The sequence below is a fragment of the Pezoporus occidentalis genome, unplaced genomic scaffold, assembly GCF_034315485.1.
Source record: "Pezoporus occidentalis ecotype Australia unplaced genomic scaffold, CSIRO_AGI_Poc_V1 ctg38, whole genome shotgun sequence".
NCBI lineage: Eukaryota > Metazoa > Chordata > Aves > Psittaciformes > Psittacidae > Pezoporus > Pezoporus occidentalis.
This window is the reverse complement of record NW_026915702.1, coordinates 7,378,981-7,394,075: the sequence shown is the minus strand read 5'-3', so window position 1 is coordinate 7,394,075 and position 15,095 is coordinate 7,378,981. Positions and strand designations below refer to the sequence as shown.

Below are 15,095 nucleotides of genomic sequence, written 5' to 3'. Positions count from 1 at the left end.
AATGATGAAATAATATTTTTTCTACAATTAGAAAAACATAAATTAAGAAAACACTCCTGGGATTATGAAAACTGAAGGTTTGAAATGAAAGTGAAATAAAGAGATTTGCTAAGCAAATGAGATACAAATACATGCTTTATGAAAAGAAAGGGAAGAAAGGCAGGAAAAAGTAAGAGGAAAGGAGAGCCAAGGTGAACCTGGCACAGCGCAGGAAAACTGATAGAAAAATGAAATGTTTAATAGTATTTATTCTAAATGCTTAGTTTGAAAGGGTTTCTACTTTCTCTCTACAGCTTTTCAGATGAGGTACTTAATTTATGTTAGAAGACAACCTAACTATAGGTCTATACAAACATAAGATGATAACTGTGATTTCAATGCTATGCAGAGCTTTAGAGAATATTCTAAAGAATATTGGGACAAAACGTAATGCAGGTTTAGCAGGGATAGATGGTGCTGAACTAACCTGACAGGCTTTAGGTGTAGCTCCAGAATATTAAAAAAGAATGTAAGTAGCCTAGGGTGAGCCATAGTGGGACCAATAGCACAGGTCACCAGGATTTCTTGCAGTGCTTACCCCATTTCCCTGCTGTGTTAAGTGTCCTGTGATCCCTGTGCTCTGGAGGGTCCTGCATCTTCCTGAAACCCATACATGTACAAACATCTATGTTTCCAGGCTTGTAAGAGCACACTAAAGAAAGCACTCTGTGAAGTGACAAGCACAGAAGCCAAGAGGATGGCACCGTTGAAAGCATGGGTACTCACATTCATAGGTATAAAGGAAGGATTTGGGTGGAAAGGGAAAGAATATGAAGCTGCTACTAAACCTTTCAGGTGAACAACAGGACCCAGATTGTTGGTCATTCTGTTTTCCTGATGGACCTCTGTCGTGGTTTAAACTCTGTCAGCCACGCAGTCTCGCTCGCTCACTACCCCCCTTCTTTCCCCCACCCTGCTCCTGGAGGGATGGGGAGGAGAATTGAAAGAATGCAACTCACATGGCTTGAGATAAGAACGGTCCAGTAACTAAGGTATAACACAAACCACTGCTGCTGCTACCAATAATAATAATTATAAGGGAAATAACAAGGTAACAGAATACAATACAAACAGCCGATACCCAGCCTGACCGAGCAGTGAACCAGCTCTTCTGGGTAACTCTTAGTTACTTCCTGGGCATGATGTGCTGTGCTATGGAATACCTCTTTGGCTAGTTTGGGTCAGGTGTCCTGTCTCTACTTTTTCCCAGCTTCCCCTCCTCCCTGGCAGAGCATGAGGCTCACTAAGTCCTTGATCAGACTAAACATTACTGAGCAACACTAAAAACATCGGTGTTATCAGTGCTGTTCCCAGGCTGAAAGTCAAAAACACAGCACTGCACCAGCTACTAAGAAGGAGAAAAAATGACTGCTACTGCTGAACCCAGGACCACCTCACAGCACCATGGATTACCCTTCCTGTACTTCTCTTGATATTTCTTCACTAAGTCAGATCTAGTCTCTGCCTAGAAACAGAAAGAGTTGGTCCCCTCCAAGGTGGACAGCCTGTCAGAGCCAGAGACCCAAGTAGTGGCCTTTGCATTTCCCTTTTGCAGCCAGCTCCAGCTTCTCCAGAGGTTCACATGTTGTTCTTTAAAGAACATTTTGCACAGTGCAAGAGGCAAAGGTCAACATTACCCTATCCATGGAAGTTTTTTGAGACTGATGTTGGGTGAGCACGTATTCTGTATCTATCTGCAAGGACATTAACTGCACTGAAAAGCAATGAATGGCCCTCATCTGGACTTAGCGAAGAAGATGACACCTTGGCAAATGGTTTGTGACCAGGATCTTATACAGAAGTCATTCTGAAATATGAAATCCTATCAATTAATGCTGTAATCCTCACTACTTATAATTTTCAGAACATTTTTAAACCTATATTTGTGTCTGAGTACAACTTTACTACCTCTAACCTTTGTGAGAACTGCTTGATAGATGAGCAGATACAGCCTCTGATTCTAGCTACTCACCAGTGTATAAATGATTGATTAGTGTATAAACCTGCTGATGTCCTGGCATTATTATAAACATACAACTTCTAATCATTTCACAGAGCTCTTTTAGGGATTTATTTAAGATATTTAAGATAAGCTTGTCAGTCTTCTTCAGGAAAATAGTTGGGTTTATGGTTATATGAGAAGATTTATTGTACTTAATAACATGTCATTTTTGCCCATACAGGATAAGAATTAAGTTCTGCAGAGCAGCAGGAAATATATGCATAAGCTGAGGCAGAACAACGGAGGGCAGTTTTGCTCTTTACACAGTTACTGCCTTTGCTTGGAAGTGCTAAGGCCACATGACAGCGAATGAGCAGAGGTTTTCAGCTATCATTTTATATTCAATAATTAGATGCTGCAGGCTAGTTCTGAAAGGGCGTAGAAATGCAGCCTTAACACTAATACATATTCTTGTTCTCCCAAGTAAAGTTGCTCCTTAACCATTTGGCTTTACTTCTTTCCATGTTGCCAAATCCAGCATTTCCATTAAGGATACAAGTACTGTGTTTTTGTGGCTATTCTCCTAAGTACAGCACTTTTTTATACTTTGCCAGCATGGCTTCTGTACTGAATTTCCAATCAACTCCCTGACAATGTTTTCTTCTCCTTAACATTTGAAACACACTGAATGATTGCTACATTGCTACATACACTAGTAGACCAGTATTTGTTTTTGTAAGATGCATGAGGTCTGATCACTACTGCTTTATCAGAGTTTTATTTGCAAGGGGTCAGTTAGTTGTTATTGTCAGAATGATAGATTTTAAAAGGAAATGTGAATGTATTTGATACATGTCAAACATTAAAACACCTGAAAAATGTTGTTTGAAACTGCGCTCAAGGAACTAAAATTCATGACCATTTAAAAAGTGTATGAACTGCTCTAATGGATTTACTTTACTCCCTCCCTCTAAAATTCTTACTGATTTCACAGGATGAATAAAAACCCTATGGCATAATTATGTCCAACATGCTCAGTGGAAAAGATCTGAGGATTCTGGTTCAATAAGCTGCTTAAAATAAAAAGAATAGTAGTAAACATTTTGTATAAAATGAGTCCATTTTAGCTATGCTAACCCAATTTGTTTTCCGGATGTGTTCTTTTGGAAGTAACCACTAAATAACTGAACTATTGTACTCTGTAGAGATTCTAGATGCATCCATTTTAGCAGCCACTTACATAACACTGCTGTTTTTCTCAATTCTCATCCAATGTGCATTTATCTTTCACAAATATTATTATGTTAGAAGGGTAAAAAGTACAGCTGAACTATTGCCTCTGTGTTTAGAAATCAAGAAATTATCTACCCTTACACCTCACTGCTGGTAGCAATGCTGGTGGATTTAATCAGTATTTCATGATGGTTGTTCACCTATTAGACACTACAATAGGCAACCAGGATTTTCAGCTGTACCAGACAGTGGGGAGTATTCATCCAGTAAAGATCTGCCTTTAATGACCAAACTGTTCAAGTGCAGTGCGGGTTATGAGACCCTATGAGAACTGGGAAGGAGAGAAAACAAAGTCATAGCGAGGCACAAACTGCCCCGACACTGTTAGTGCAGAGACCAGGGCTTATGTTCAGGTGCTTTTGGTTCTGAGTTTAGTGCACACGTAGAAAAGAAAGAAGGTGGCTCCTGGTCTTCTCTTCTTCTTCACATCTTTTCAGCTCCTTCCTCAGTGAGGAAGAAGGAGATAGACCTACAACATCCAGATTTTCTCCAAGATTGCTGGGAGCCAGTGGCAAATATACGTTTTCTCTCCCTCTCAAGTATTCTGGTGAAGAGGTACCAAAGATGTCTTCATGTGTGTTGGCAAATGACTCATTCTATAAGCATGGCCTGATGCAAAATGATATGTCAAGGAGCAAGAGAAGTAGCCACACACTGACAGAGAGCCTGTGGAGCAGTGCTGTTGGACAGAAGGGCTGTTGAGTGTCCTGGATGCAGAAGAGAAAACACTGAGCAGTAGAGGAATTGTAACACTGCTGGGTATGCCAGAGTCAGAAGCACCCCTGGAACAGTGTCCAGATCTGATTCCACAGTTACACAGTGCTGATAAACTGGAGGGGACTCAGGCCATCCTACAGCCTGTGTGATGATGGAGAGCAGTTTAAACAAGCATGCTGGTCCTTTCAGCCTCTATCAGACATGGAGTTATACAAAGAGCAGCGAGTTGTGGTTTCAGTGTGCACACACTAGACAGGAACAATGCACTTAGTGACTAAAAGAGAATTGGTTGGGAACATCAGAAGGCAGGAACTGAGGGAAATAACATAGAGGAATAGAGCAATGGTCTGTCTTGTGTCAAACGCTGCCACCAAGAAGGGTTCAAGTACTTTCAGATGAAAGAGATGAATAACTATGCCATGACACCCTCATGCCAGCTCACCGTGATCCTGAAAATTTTTAGGGTTACAAAACTAAGGTGAAGGTGGCTTGTAAAATCAAATGTGCTATGGTGTTGTAAATATATTTAGTCAAACAGGATTGCAACTAAACCTCTAATTTCAGTTTCACCATGTCTGTTTACATTTCATGCTAAATGATCTTGAAGTAGGTACATAAAATATTTCTGACAGCTGTAGTGAGGGCATGCCAAATGCCTGAAAGATTAAACACAATAACACGGACCACGTGCTATGAACAAAATAACATATCTCAGTTAAAAACATGAATTAAGCAAAAAAAAAACAGTCCAGACACAGAGATAGGCAAAACCTTGGTAAAATATTTTTTTTATTATAATCTCTTATTGTTATCTGTTGTGTATCTTTTTAGCAAATTAAGTTAGTACATGCTTATAGAAATCTTTAGTGCAATATTACTCATGAATATCATATCTCTGTTTTCTCTTCTACTGTTATTTTCTGTTTTGCATCAAGTAAAACTTTACAGACATACCAATGTCAACAGACAAAGATCTTGGCATCAACAACAGAACCCTAACTTTCTGTTGCAGCAAACTTGGGCTGGTGGGGGCAAGGAACTAAAATACACTAGTGCCCTTGTCTGGGCCTGTTCCAAGGTCATGCTTTCCAGGCATCCAGGGAGAGCTCAGTGCGAATGACAAACTGAAGTCCACCAAGCTTGTCATTCAGGAGAAGATGAGGGACTCCACACAAAGTTGCAGATAAGTCAGGAATAACATGAACAGTTTCGAGGCTCTAGAATAAAACCATGTAATAATGACTGGCTTAATAGAGGGAATCTACACTGCCAGCAGCAAATAGGTCAGCTTTTACTTGTTACTGTAGTTATGTGGTCTTGGACATTGCCTGTAACAGAAACCAGGAAGAGACAGATATCTTCAATATCTTGCTGGGTATGAAATGTCTCACTGAATATGATTTTGTGAAACAGGGCTGTTTGTTTGTCTTGCTTTTATTTTGATTTTTTGATAGCTCCTTTACTCTAAAGCTACTGACAGCATCCTTTGTCTCTACTGACACTGTGCCCAGAAAGGAAGAGGTTACCTGCATGTTTTTTCAGGTATTTTGTTTGCAGATAGAAAATGATCCTGACTTTATGAAGGTGCTGAAGAAGAATCACAACAAATTCACAGTGGAAATGAGGCAATGAAACTAATGGCTTTTTAAATGGTGAGAAAGATTTCAAAGAAAATTACTGGAACTTGCTTCCAGAATGAATAATTACAGCTTAATTTTACAGGCTTCCTGTATGGGTGAGGACAAGACATTAGGGCTGGTATGAACATATGGACAGCATGAACAGCTCTCTTGAAGTGGCAGGCTGGACTGGGCAGCAATGTCCTCTCGATCAGCTGTTCCCAGTCACAGTCCAGATTCTTGGCACAAACTTGCCTTCATTATTTAGTCTGCATGAATATCTTGTCCAAAAACATTCATGCAAGAGTGGCTGATTCATGAGCTCTCCTCTTCTTTGTGGTTCCTCCTATAAACATGGCTCCTATCAGTAGGGAAAAAGGTACGGACAGTAGGGTATGATAATCTTTCTGTGTGACTAGCCCTACCTGTAATGAAATATGTGCAAACTACTTTGTTTTTATGTATCTATGTATTGTGAAATATTTCTGATTTTTTTTTTGTCAAAACTTCACCACCTCTAATGCAGCTACTAGTGATGGCACAGTCAGACTTGTTGCCTTCTAGCTCATTAAATATGGTCTTGCTTGTAACAGGTCGTATGCTTCCTTATCAGTTTACAACACAGGTCTCCAGATACGTCCAGACTTTGTATGGACTTGTCTTGACCATTCCAGAGATTTGTCTGTAGCTTGTAAGAGCACTGTCTACTCCTCAACCCCTCTGTGGTTTGTTGCCCTACAGAATTTTTCCACTGAGCATAGAGCACATACAATGCATTGAGTTCCCTGTACTGTCTAAGAAGCGTTTTTTGAGCCTAGCATTTTGCTTCCACACCTTGAAGTCCCCACACTTGGTCCCTCATATCACGACCTCATTAAATAGAATGACGATTTCTTTAACTGAGCTATTGTATAAGACCCCTTCCAGAGTCTCACAGAGAGTGGAATCCATCTTTCTATAAGAGAAAGCAGTTCACCATGTTTTTCCTTAATTAATCAGTGGGGAACTAGGACTCTTTATTCATGATCCCCAACTTCTTCAGTTAAGTAATTAATGCATATGTTTAGGACTAATTTTACTTTCTCATTATAGAAAGTAGAGCTGGAAAGGAACTGTTGGATCAGCTGATGCATCAATCAGCACTACTGCAAGATTGACCTTTAATGAGGTATTTTAATCAGCTTTTGACTTTCAGTTATGATGCCTCATTTGCCTCCCCTTAAAAGTATCATCACTTAGCAAGTTGGTAAAGTAGTTCCCTGATAAAATTCTTTTATCAGGGTTTAGTCTCAGAATACATACTTTAATAATAATTCCAGCACCATTTACCTTACTAATTCACCTTTAATTGCTGAACCACACCATACCTTATAGACAAAGTCAGTCTCATTCCTCCCCATAAAAAAGCGAAATAGAGAAATTAAATCATAGGTCCAAACTCAGTAAGAGACACAGGAATCAAACTCAGCTATTCTGAACACCAGTGCAGGGCTTTTGCCTTACTGCCGCTCAATAACAGTAGAAAAATCTAAGTAGCTTCTCACATGCATGCATATACATGTGCTTCTTACATGCTTGTAAACACAAAAGCAGGCATTTTCAAATGGAAAACCTGGAAGTGTCTTCTAAGTCCTACACGACATCCTTGTCTCTAAATTGGAGAGACATCAATTTGATGGATGGACCACTCAGTGGATAAAGAACTGGCTGGATGGCTGCACGCAAACAGTTGTGGTCAATGGCTCAATGTCTGGCTGGAGACCAGTAACTAGTGGTGTCCCTCAGGGATCGGTGTTGGGACCGGTCCTGTTCAACGTCTTTGTTGCTGACATGGACAGTGGGATTGAGTGCGTCCTCAGCAAGTTTGCCGATGACACCAAGCTGTGTGGTTCGGTTGATACCCTGGAGGGAAGGAATGCCATCCAGAGGGACCAGAGAGCCAACAGGCAGAAGTGGGTGACTCCTGAATGCTTTAGAAAGAAAGGATGGAGATGAAGAAGACTAGCAGACATGAAGAGAAATGCCAGTCTACAAAAGGGAAGAGAGCAAGAGAAATCCTGCATTTTACTTTTGACAGTATATTTATTCTTTAAGAGTCCATGCTAACTGAAAGGAAAAGGTCCATGCACTGGCTTCTTGTTTATCATGAGGAGCCAGGGGATGCAGGACTTCAGAAAAAAAGGAACTATATCATTTTATCAGATAGAGAACATGCAATATATCAGATAGAGAATATGCAGGGTATGCAAAGTGTTCTGACTGGATTAGTTCTCTTTATTACTACCTGGGCTGTTGATAATTCTTTTATACATTGTAGCTATATGGGGAAACTTAAACCAGGTATCAACATTCATGTTTATTCACCTAATTTTGAACAAGTTATCCTGACTGTTTGGGTGCATGTGCCAGGAGAACTACATGCTGGTAAGCTGGGCTTTGCAATTTTGCAGCAGTTTGCACATGCGTTGTGACCTGAGCTATTTCCCTTTTGAAGAATGACAGCTGACGCACACTCTGTCATGTAGGCCCTTGACAGTGTGCTGCTGGCCTCCTGTCACACAGCTTCAGATACGAAGGCTTTTGCAGATGGTTTTTGAGCAATCAAGGGGGTAGACTATTCCTGTTTACAGAAGATGATTCTCCAGTCAAAGGTGCACAAACCTCTCTGCAAGACTATTTTATTTCTTTTACAAAAAAATGCTTTGTCACCAAGAAACAACTTCCCTTTAGCTTCTGTCTGTAAGTGTGTCTATTCTACAGTGACTGCAGCTCAGGCTGATCTATGGAGCCAGCCTTCAACAACCTGGATCAGGCCCTGACAACGCTGATATGGAAAATAATGAAGGTGTAAGTGTCAACAAACTGTCAAGTCCTGGCTTGGGCATCCTGCACTGAGCTTTGTGACAAGCTCTCTGCAGTGTGGCTGTTGAGTCTGTGATTGTTGCAATCACTGCAAGGCAGATGAATCCCTCAAATCTGTTAAAGGGTAGATGAAAACCTTCAAGTCCGGTTCCTGTCTCCTTTTATCTATTTCAGCTCCAGGCTTTTAACTCTGGGAATTCTTCAGTGCAACTTGCTTATCTGTGACCATATGGGCCCCAAAGATGAGTCAAATGTTAAACACCTTGTGAAGCTGTTCTATTCCTCAGAAAAGCCACAGCTCTCCACAAAGTGCATCATCCACCTGCTCTGACTGATATTACTTAACAGGATAGTTTCTTTTGAATGCTTCTGTATTTATCACTCATAATGCACACCATATTACCACTTCCTACCATAAAATTAATAACCTTGCACTCTCCATTTCTGTTAGAAATTTCTTGTTTGGTCTCTTCACCCTTTGGCCAGAACTTTCATTTTATGTCATTAAGACATTATAGTTCAAAATGTTAAAATATGTCATTAGACAGCACATCAAGATTTATGCCTGATGTTGATGGCTCTCTCAAAATGCTGTTGATGAAGCTAAACTTCTAAAACTAAGATGAATTCAGATTATTTTTGTCATCACCCTGTATGCCATTATTTTAATAACATACAGGCCTTTAAGTCATTACCATTAGTTCCCATAAATTAAAGAAAACTATGTAATACTGTTCCCTCCTTTTTCAAATGGCATAAACATAATGGAAAGTCTTTTTAGAAAGACCTTTTTCTTCTCCAAAAGGCTTTTTATTAAAAAAAGGTACAGATTGTTGTGTAAAATTTGCATGATTAGGAAACTGAATAAAATAAATAGCCTATAACCTGAAGAAAGTCTGCTAAGCCTGAGTTATATTTCTTGGATATGAAACCTTCATAGCAGTTTGCTCTCAAACCTACACAAATAAGAAATGAGTAAGCACTATTTCTGCCAGGTTGTGAAAAAGAAACTGTTTTTTACGGCAAAAATTGGGCTGTCTTTTGCCATGAATAATTCTAACAGTCAAATTCCTTACTCACAAGCTTTGATTAACCTATGTAAATATACAGAACTGTAGCTATCAAAAGCACAGAGCAGGTGGACAATTCAGCATGGTAAATCTACAGAGCAGCACGCCTTGCCCTTTTTCTGACATCTTCTCACCTTTTTGCCATCCTGTTGTGTTTCATATACTTTTAGCTGTTACCCTGCCACCAATGCTCAGAAGCACTCTGGTGTCAGGAACTTGCACAGCCACCGCACTCTCACTGAGTCTGTGGGAGCTCGTCTGCAAGGAAGTCTCCAGACAGAACAATTACCTGATTAAGAAAGCAGCTGTCTGGTCACTGCCTAATCATTTCTTGTTCTAAAAAGGTTTTCCACATACATGAACACTGTTGTGATTCTGCTACTTAATTTATTGTCTCTTCATCCCCGCTGAGCTACCACATAACGATACCTACATGCATGGGGGCAAAGCCCCAGAAGCAGAGGAAAAGCTGACAGGGCAAGCAGAGGTTTTTCTTGAGTACAGTGTTGGTTGCTCCCCAGGTGCTTTCTGCTGAAAAGCCTGATGGAGCCAGGACTGTCCCATACGGGGACACCTTGCTTATCACACGCTATGAGATGTCCAAGCCTGTGACCAGAGGGTAGGGTTCAAAATAAAATGGGAAGTTTAGATTGGATATAAGAAAGAAGTTCTTATACTGTGAGGGTGGCGAGGCACTGGAATGTGTTGCCCAAAGAAGTGGTGCCCCATCTCTGGCAGTGTTCAAGGCCAGGTTGGACAGAGCCTTCAGTGATGTGGTTTAATGTGAGGTATCCCTGCCCATGGCAGGGGGTTGGAACTAGCTGATTTTAAGATCCTTTCCAACTCAAACCATTTTATGATTCTATGATTCTGTGACATCACCACCAGCAAAAAGAAGGAGTCAATGGGGTCAAGCCTAATGGACAGCCCTGACCATTCAGCCACATTTTTTGCCCTTTGGATAACAGCAGCAGCACAGGGACGACTCCTTGAGAAAGGGATGCTCCTCATCCATACCTGCTAATCTAGAAGCAGGAGCCAGCACAAGCCAGAGGCAGACCTCATGTAGATGAGGAGGAGGAAAGAGGGATGGGGGGCAGTGGAGCGGTGTTTAGCATTCAGGGCTACTTGTTATGAGGGCTTTGACTTCACATTGTAAGAGTATCTTGGGAGGCTGAGGGTATTGCTTATAAGGTATTGCTTATATCCTTAGTCTTAACTTCTTGTCTATATGGGAGGCACGCTAGTGGTATTTATGTATTTTAGTATTTTCACATCCTGACCATTTCCAAGAGACACATGGATACTCTGTATGTGGATTAATGCTGATGAATAGTTCTCCAGCATCTCTTAACCTGAAAGGGGACAAGGGAATGTCACTTATGGGGTGTCAAATCCCTCATGTATGTGCAGTGCATGCCAGGGGTACAGACAGGAGGCTAATTGGTGCAAACTTCAGGACAAGTGTTTGCCCTAATGTTCTACCAGGTTCTTCATTATTATGGTGTAAGTAATCAACACTTGCTCTAACACAGACCACTGCCTCAAACTGGTCGTCAAAGCATGCAGCCAAGTGACAGGCAGGATTACAAAATCTGCCTCACAATCCCGGCCGTATGAACCCCAAATCTTCCACCTAAACACTGTTAAATGACTTCTAGCTGCAAAAATGGATGAGCTCTACCTACACATCCCTGTTTCAGACTGCAGCCTTTTTGGCAGAAACCTCTCTGTGGTCTGCAGGAATCATCAGATCCATCAAACTGCTCCATCAGCACAGTGTTGGGAATGGCAAGCTGCAGCCCACCTTGTGCAGAGATCAGACACCACTGGAGGGAATTAAGTACTTATGCCTTGTTGTCTCAGTAGGATATTTGCTCAGTAGGATGCAGGCAGGCTTTCCTGGCATCCGAAAGGCCAGATGAAGGACTCCAGCAACGTGTAGAGCTGGTAGAGCACCCTGCTCATGCTGGTATCTTACTATGTCTCCACCATTCATGGGGGTGCTGGTTTCCACTCATGCTGCTGCTGTCTTCCAGGGCAGTGGTGGTGGCAGCAACATGACATGTGCAGGTGGGGAAATGCTGGGGGGGGGTGGGGGGGTGGGGAGGCAGATCCAGAGGGATTTAGACCTGCCCTGTTGTTTCTTATAAGAAGCTTTTTGTGATGTGAGGGGAAAAGGACGTTCTTTTTAGAAGACAAGCTGCCTTTTTTGATTTTCATTTGAAGGGCAGTTTAAAAAGTGGTGAACAATAGGCTTATATGAAGGGCAAAGTTTTTGCTGAGTTCTGGTTTGCTTTGAAGCTAGTGGTGTGGTACATGTCTGTGTTTAATCCAAGGAAAATGAGCTGCTGAATGATTTTGTCTGACATGCTGAGGACCAAATGTTCCGGCAGGAGCTTGTGCCAGCGACGTGAGAGGTGATGAGTCTCCAGAAGCTGCTTTTTGCTTGTAAGATGCCAAAACAGATGAGGTTCTTTGATGCAAGTAGTTGTAGGGCTCATGAGCTCTGTATGGTATAGACAAATCAGACACTGTGCTGAGGCCAAAAGCACTTGTGGCACAGCTGTGAATGCCCTTCTGGTAAGTATTTTAATTTTCAAATGCAGATGAATATTATCCTTATAGAAGATGGACACAGTGGCAATCCTTGAAACCTATGCCGTCAGTTTACCTGCACAACAGATGTACACATGCAATTGCAAGCAACATGGACTTTCCTTAACCCCCAACATTAGCAGGCTCTAACCAGGTCTGGAACTGTATGTAAAGTTCAGTCTTCAAGTCCACTCATCTTTGCGCTGAGTGAGCTGACTGTCTGCAGTTCAGCAACCTGGAGCCACTATGTGGTGGCTTTCGGATACATGGCTAATGGTTCTCCCGGAGCAGGACTGAGCTATTTTTGTACAACCCAGGCTGCCAAACAGCTTTTGACTTCCAGTCCAGTGCTGAAGGGCTCCTAATATCCTTGGTATTATTAGAGGCAACCTACAATATTACAAAGGTGGTGGATGAGCTGAATGCAGAATCCTTCACTAGGGGACATTCGGTGAAACTAGCAGGGGATCAATTTGAAACAGATAAAAGAAAGTACTTCTTTAGCAGTCAGTAGTGAGCTTCAGGAACTTGCTGCCACACGGTGCTGTAGAAGCCAACAGTGTCAGCAGGTTCAGAAGGGATTAGACACATACAGGGACAACAGGCCCATTAAAAAGACAAGGCAGGGACATGCCTTCTGTGGTGTCCACACATCAGTTACACACCTGTGGATCCTGGGGGAGCACAATGGGAAAGGGCTGCAGAAATCAGCCAGGCTTGCACACACTCACCAAACAGCATTTCTCCTCTCAAAGCTGCGTGATAAAATTACTGGCCTGAGCAAGTTTCATGTTCTTAATCCAGAAATGTGTTTTATCCCCAACCCACTGCATAAATATTCAGTTACTGCAACATCTGAGATTCCCATGAGCTGACTAATGAGCTCAAAGCAACACAATCAAACAAGAACTAGTATTCTTCTTCATTCCTGGCTCTGATCTTAGACCACTGGTGCCTTGCTGTATAGGTGGTCCCATTACACATCTCATTACCAGTTTTACAAGTCAATACCTCCTTTACTGTGTTACAGCCCTATCACAGTGAAAAATCCTAACAGAATCAAATGAACAAATCTTGCATGGGGTACAGAAACAGATAGAGATAGTGAAATTTAAATGCTAATGAAATAATGTGCAACTGAATAACACAAAAACATCCTATCTACACCTTTAAGGATAAATCATGCATAGTGCAGCAATTATGGCAATTTCGAGCTCTTATAATTTGGAGGCTGAAAATCCAGACTTCCTCTGCCCCTTTCATTTCTTCTTACCCAGCAACTTATGAAGCAATCCATCATACCAACTTTTAAGTATAAAATAAAATGAAACCAATAATTGTTTTTAAGTAATTGCCCTCAAGGCCACCCAATAATAGTGTTTCTAAAGCAGTCCTACCTTTGTTTTCCAACTTGAGCTCTTCTGCTAGCAAGCTGTCTTGTCTGTTGCCAAGCACAAATGCCAGAAATGAGAGGATCAGGGCATCCAAGATTCCAATAATTGCCAGGATATATGCCCAGCGGACTGAACAAGCCCCCAGCGTGTACTTGTCTGTCTTTTCACCACACATCCGTTTTACCTCATCTGAATCCCAGCCATCAGGAAAAATCATACAACCCAGGACGAGACAGGCAGCTTGGAGAAAAAAGAAAAGGAGAACAATGGGATAATGAGACCAAACTTCCATTTTGATAAGAACCTACATAGTTATCAGTAAAGCAACACACTTTTTCATCCTGAGCTTCAAAGCTAGGTTACTTAAAAACAAGTCACGGAATGATAAGCTATGATTAAGCATTCAATACAAAAAACCCTAAGACACAATATCAAATGTGCTTAAGAAAATAAAGTTACATCCTGAATCATGGACAGTTTTTGTTCCAGAACTATCTCGCTTTCCTTGTGATGCTGATTTATTCATTTGTAACACAAGAGAAAAGGGAAAAATTATTAATAACCTGGATATCCAAAGGAAACAGTGGATTACTGTCAAATGGTCAGGCAAACTAACCAGAGGAAAATAGAGGAAAACTCCACCTATTTCTGTTAATCCAAGTACTTGTAACAAGCATAGGTAATAGCAACGGGATTTTTTTTTTCAGTTGGCAGTACCCCTTTAACTGAAAAATGTTTTATGCATAAGGTTTATACTCCTAAAAAAACACAGGTAATGACATTGTTCTGCAAGGAAAAATAAGCTGTCAACATTGCTGTCAACTTCTGATCCGGTTTACCTGAGGAATCACCACATGGCATCTCAAACATGAAAAAGTGCTAATCCTTTTAACAGCAAGAGAAATGAAAAGCCTCTTCCCGCATGGAAAGCCAGCTGACACCGACCACTAGCTGCTGCGGGTAGGGGCAGCCATACTGTGACGGGGACAAAGGGTAGGTGTTTGAGTGCTCATCCTTCAGCCTGTGTGACTGCTAAAGGCTGACTTCATTTTTAAGTAGCAGAAATCTGCTTTGACCCTTGATTCCCAGGGAAACTGCCCTGCTGTGGGATAGCAGGTACTGCCACAGCCCAATGTGGCTCTTGTGGAGCAGGCAAAACAGTGTGACAAATCTGTATGTGCTCCATCACCTGAAGCCACCTGAGTCACCGAAGTCAATGGTGCCCACTGGCCAGCAGTTGATGTGATGTCCCCTGCCTAGATAGTGCCAGGGTGAGGGCTGTGCCCAGCCACCCACACCTTTGGTGGGACATGTGTGCTCTTGGGCAAGAGACCTCAAGGTCGCAGCCACTGCCTCAGCATCTTATGAGACCAAGGTCTGGCACATGACCTGCAGTTCAGACACGTACTGTGGTCACTGATGAGTAGCCTCCTTGGAGGTTGTTTGCCCCTTTTCCTACTGGAGTGTCTGTGTTGGGGTGGAGCATAGCATGACAGGGATGCAGCACCAGGATGGGAGGATACGATGTGTCCTGAGGTGGTGACACGTCATTACGAAAACA

The 15,095-nt window shown here is 41.8% G+C and overlaps 1 protein-coding gene across 4 annotated transcripts in view; it reads right to left on the bottom strand.

Moving 5' to 3' along the window:
- LHFPL3 (LHFPL tetraspan subfamily member 3) overlaps positions 1 to 15,095 on the bottom strand; it is a 251,707-nt gene that overhangs the window by 66,520 nt on the left and 170,092 nt on the right. For 3 of the 4 annotated variants that reach the window (XM_062632046.1, XM_062632045.1, XM_062632044.1), the window contains exon 2: positions 13,538 to 13,774. In XM_062632046.1, the coding sequence (XP_062488030.1) occupies positions 13,538 to 13,774 (237 nt within the window). Of the gene's footprint in view, positions 1 to 5,295; positions 5,972 to 13,537; positions 13,775 to 15,095 lie in introns of those variants that run through there. The other variant, XM_062632043.1, reaches the window with a different exon arrangement.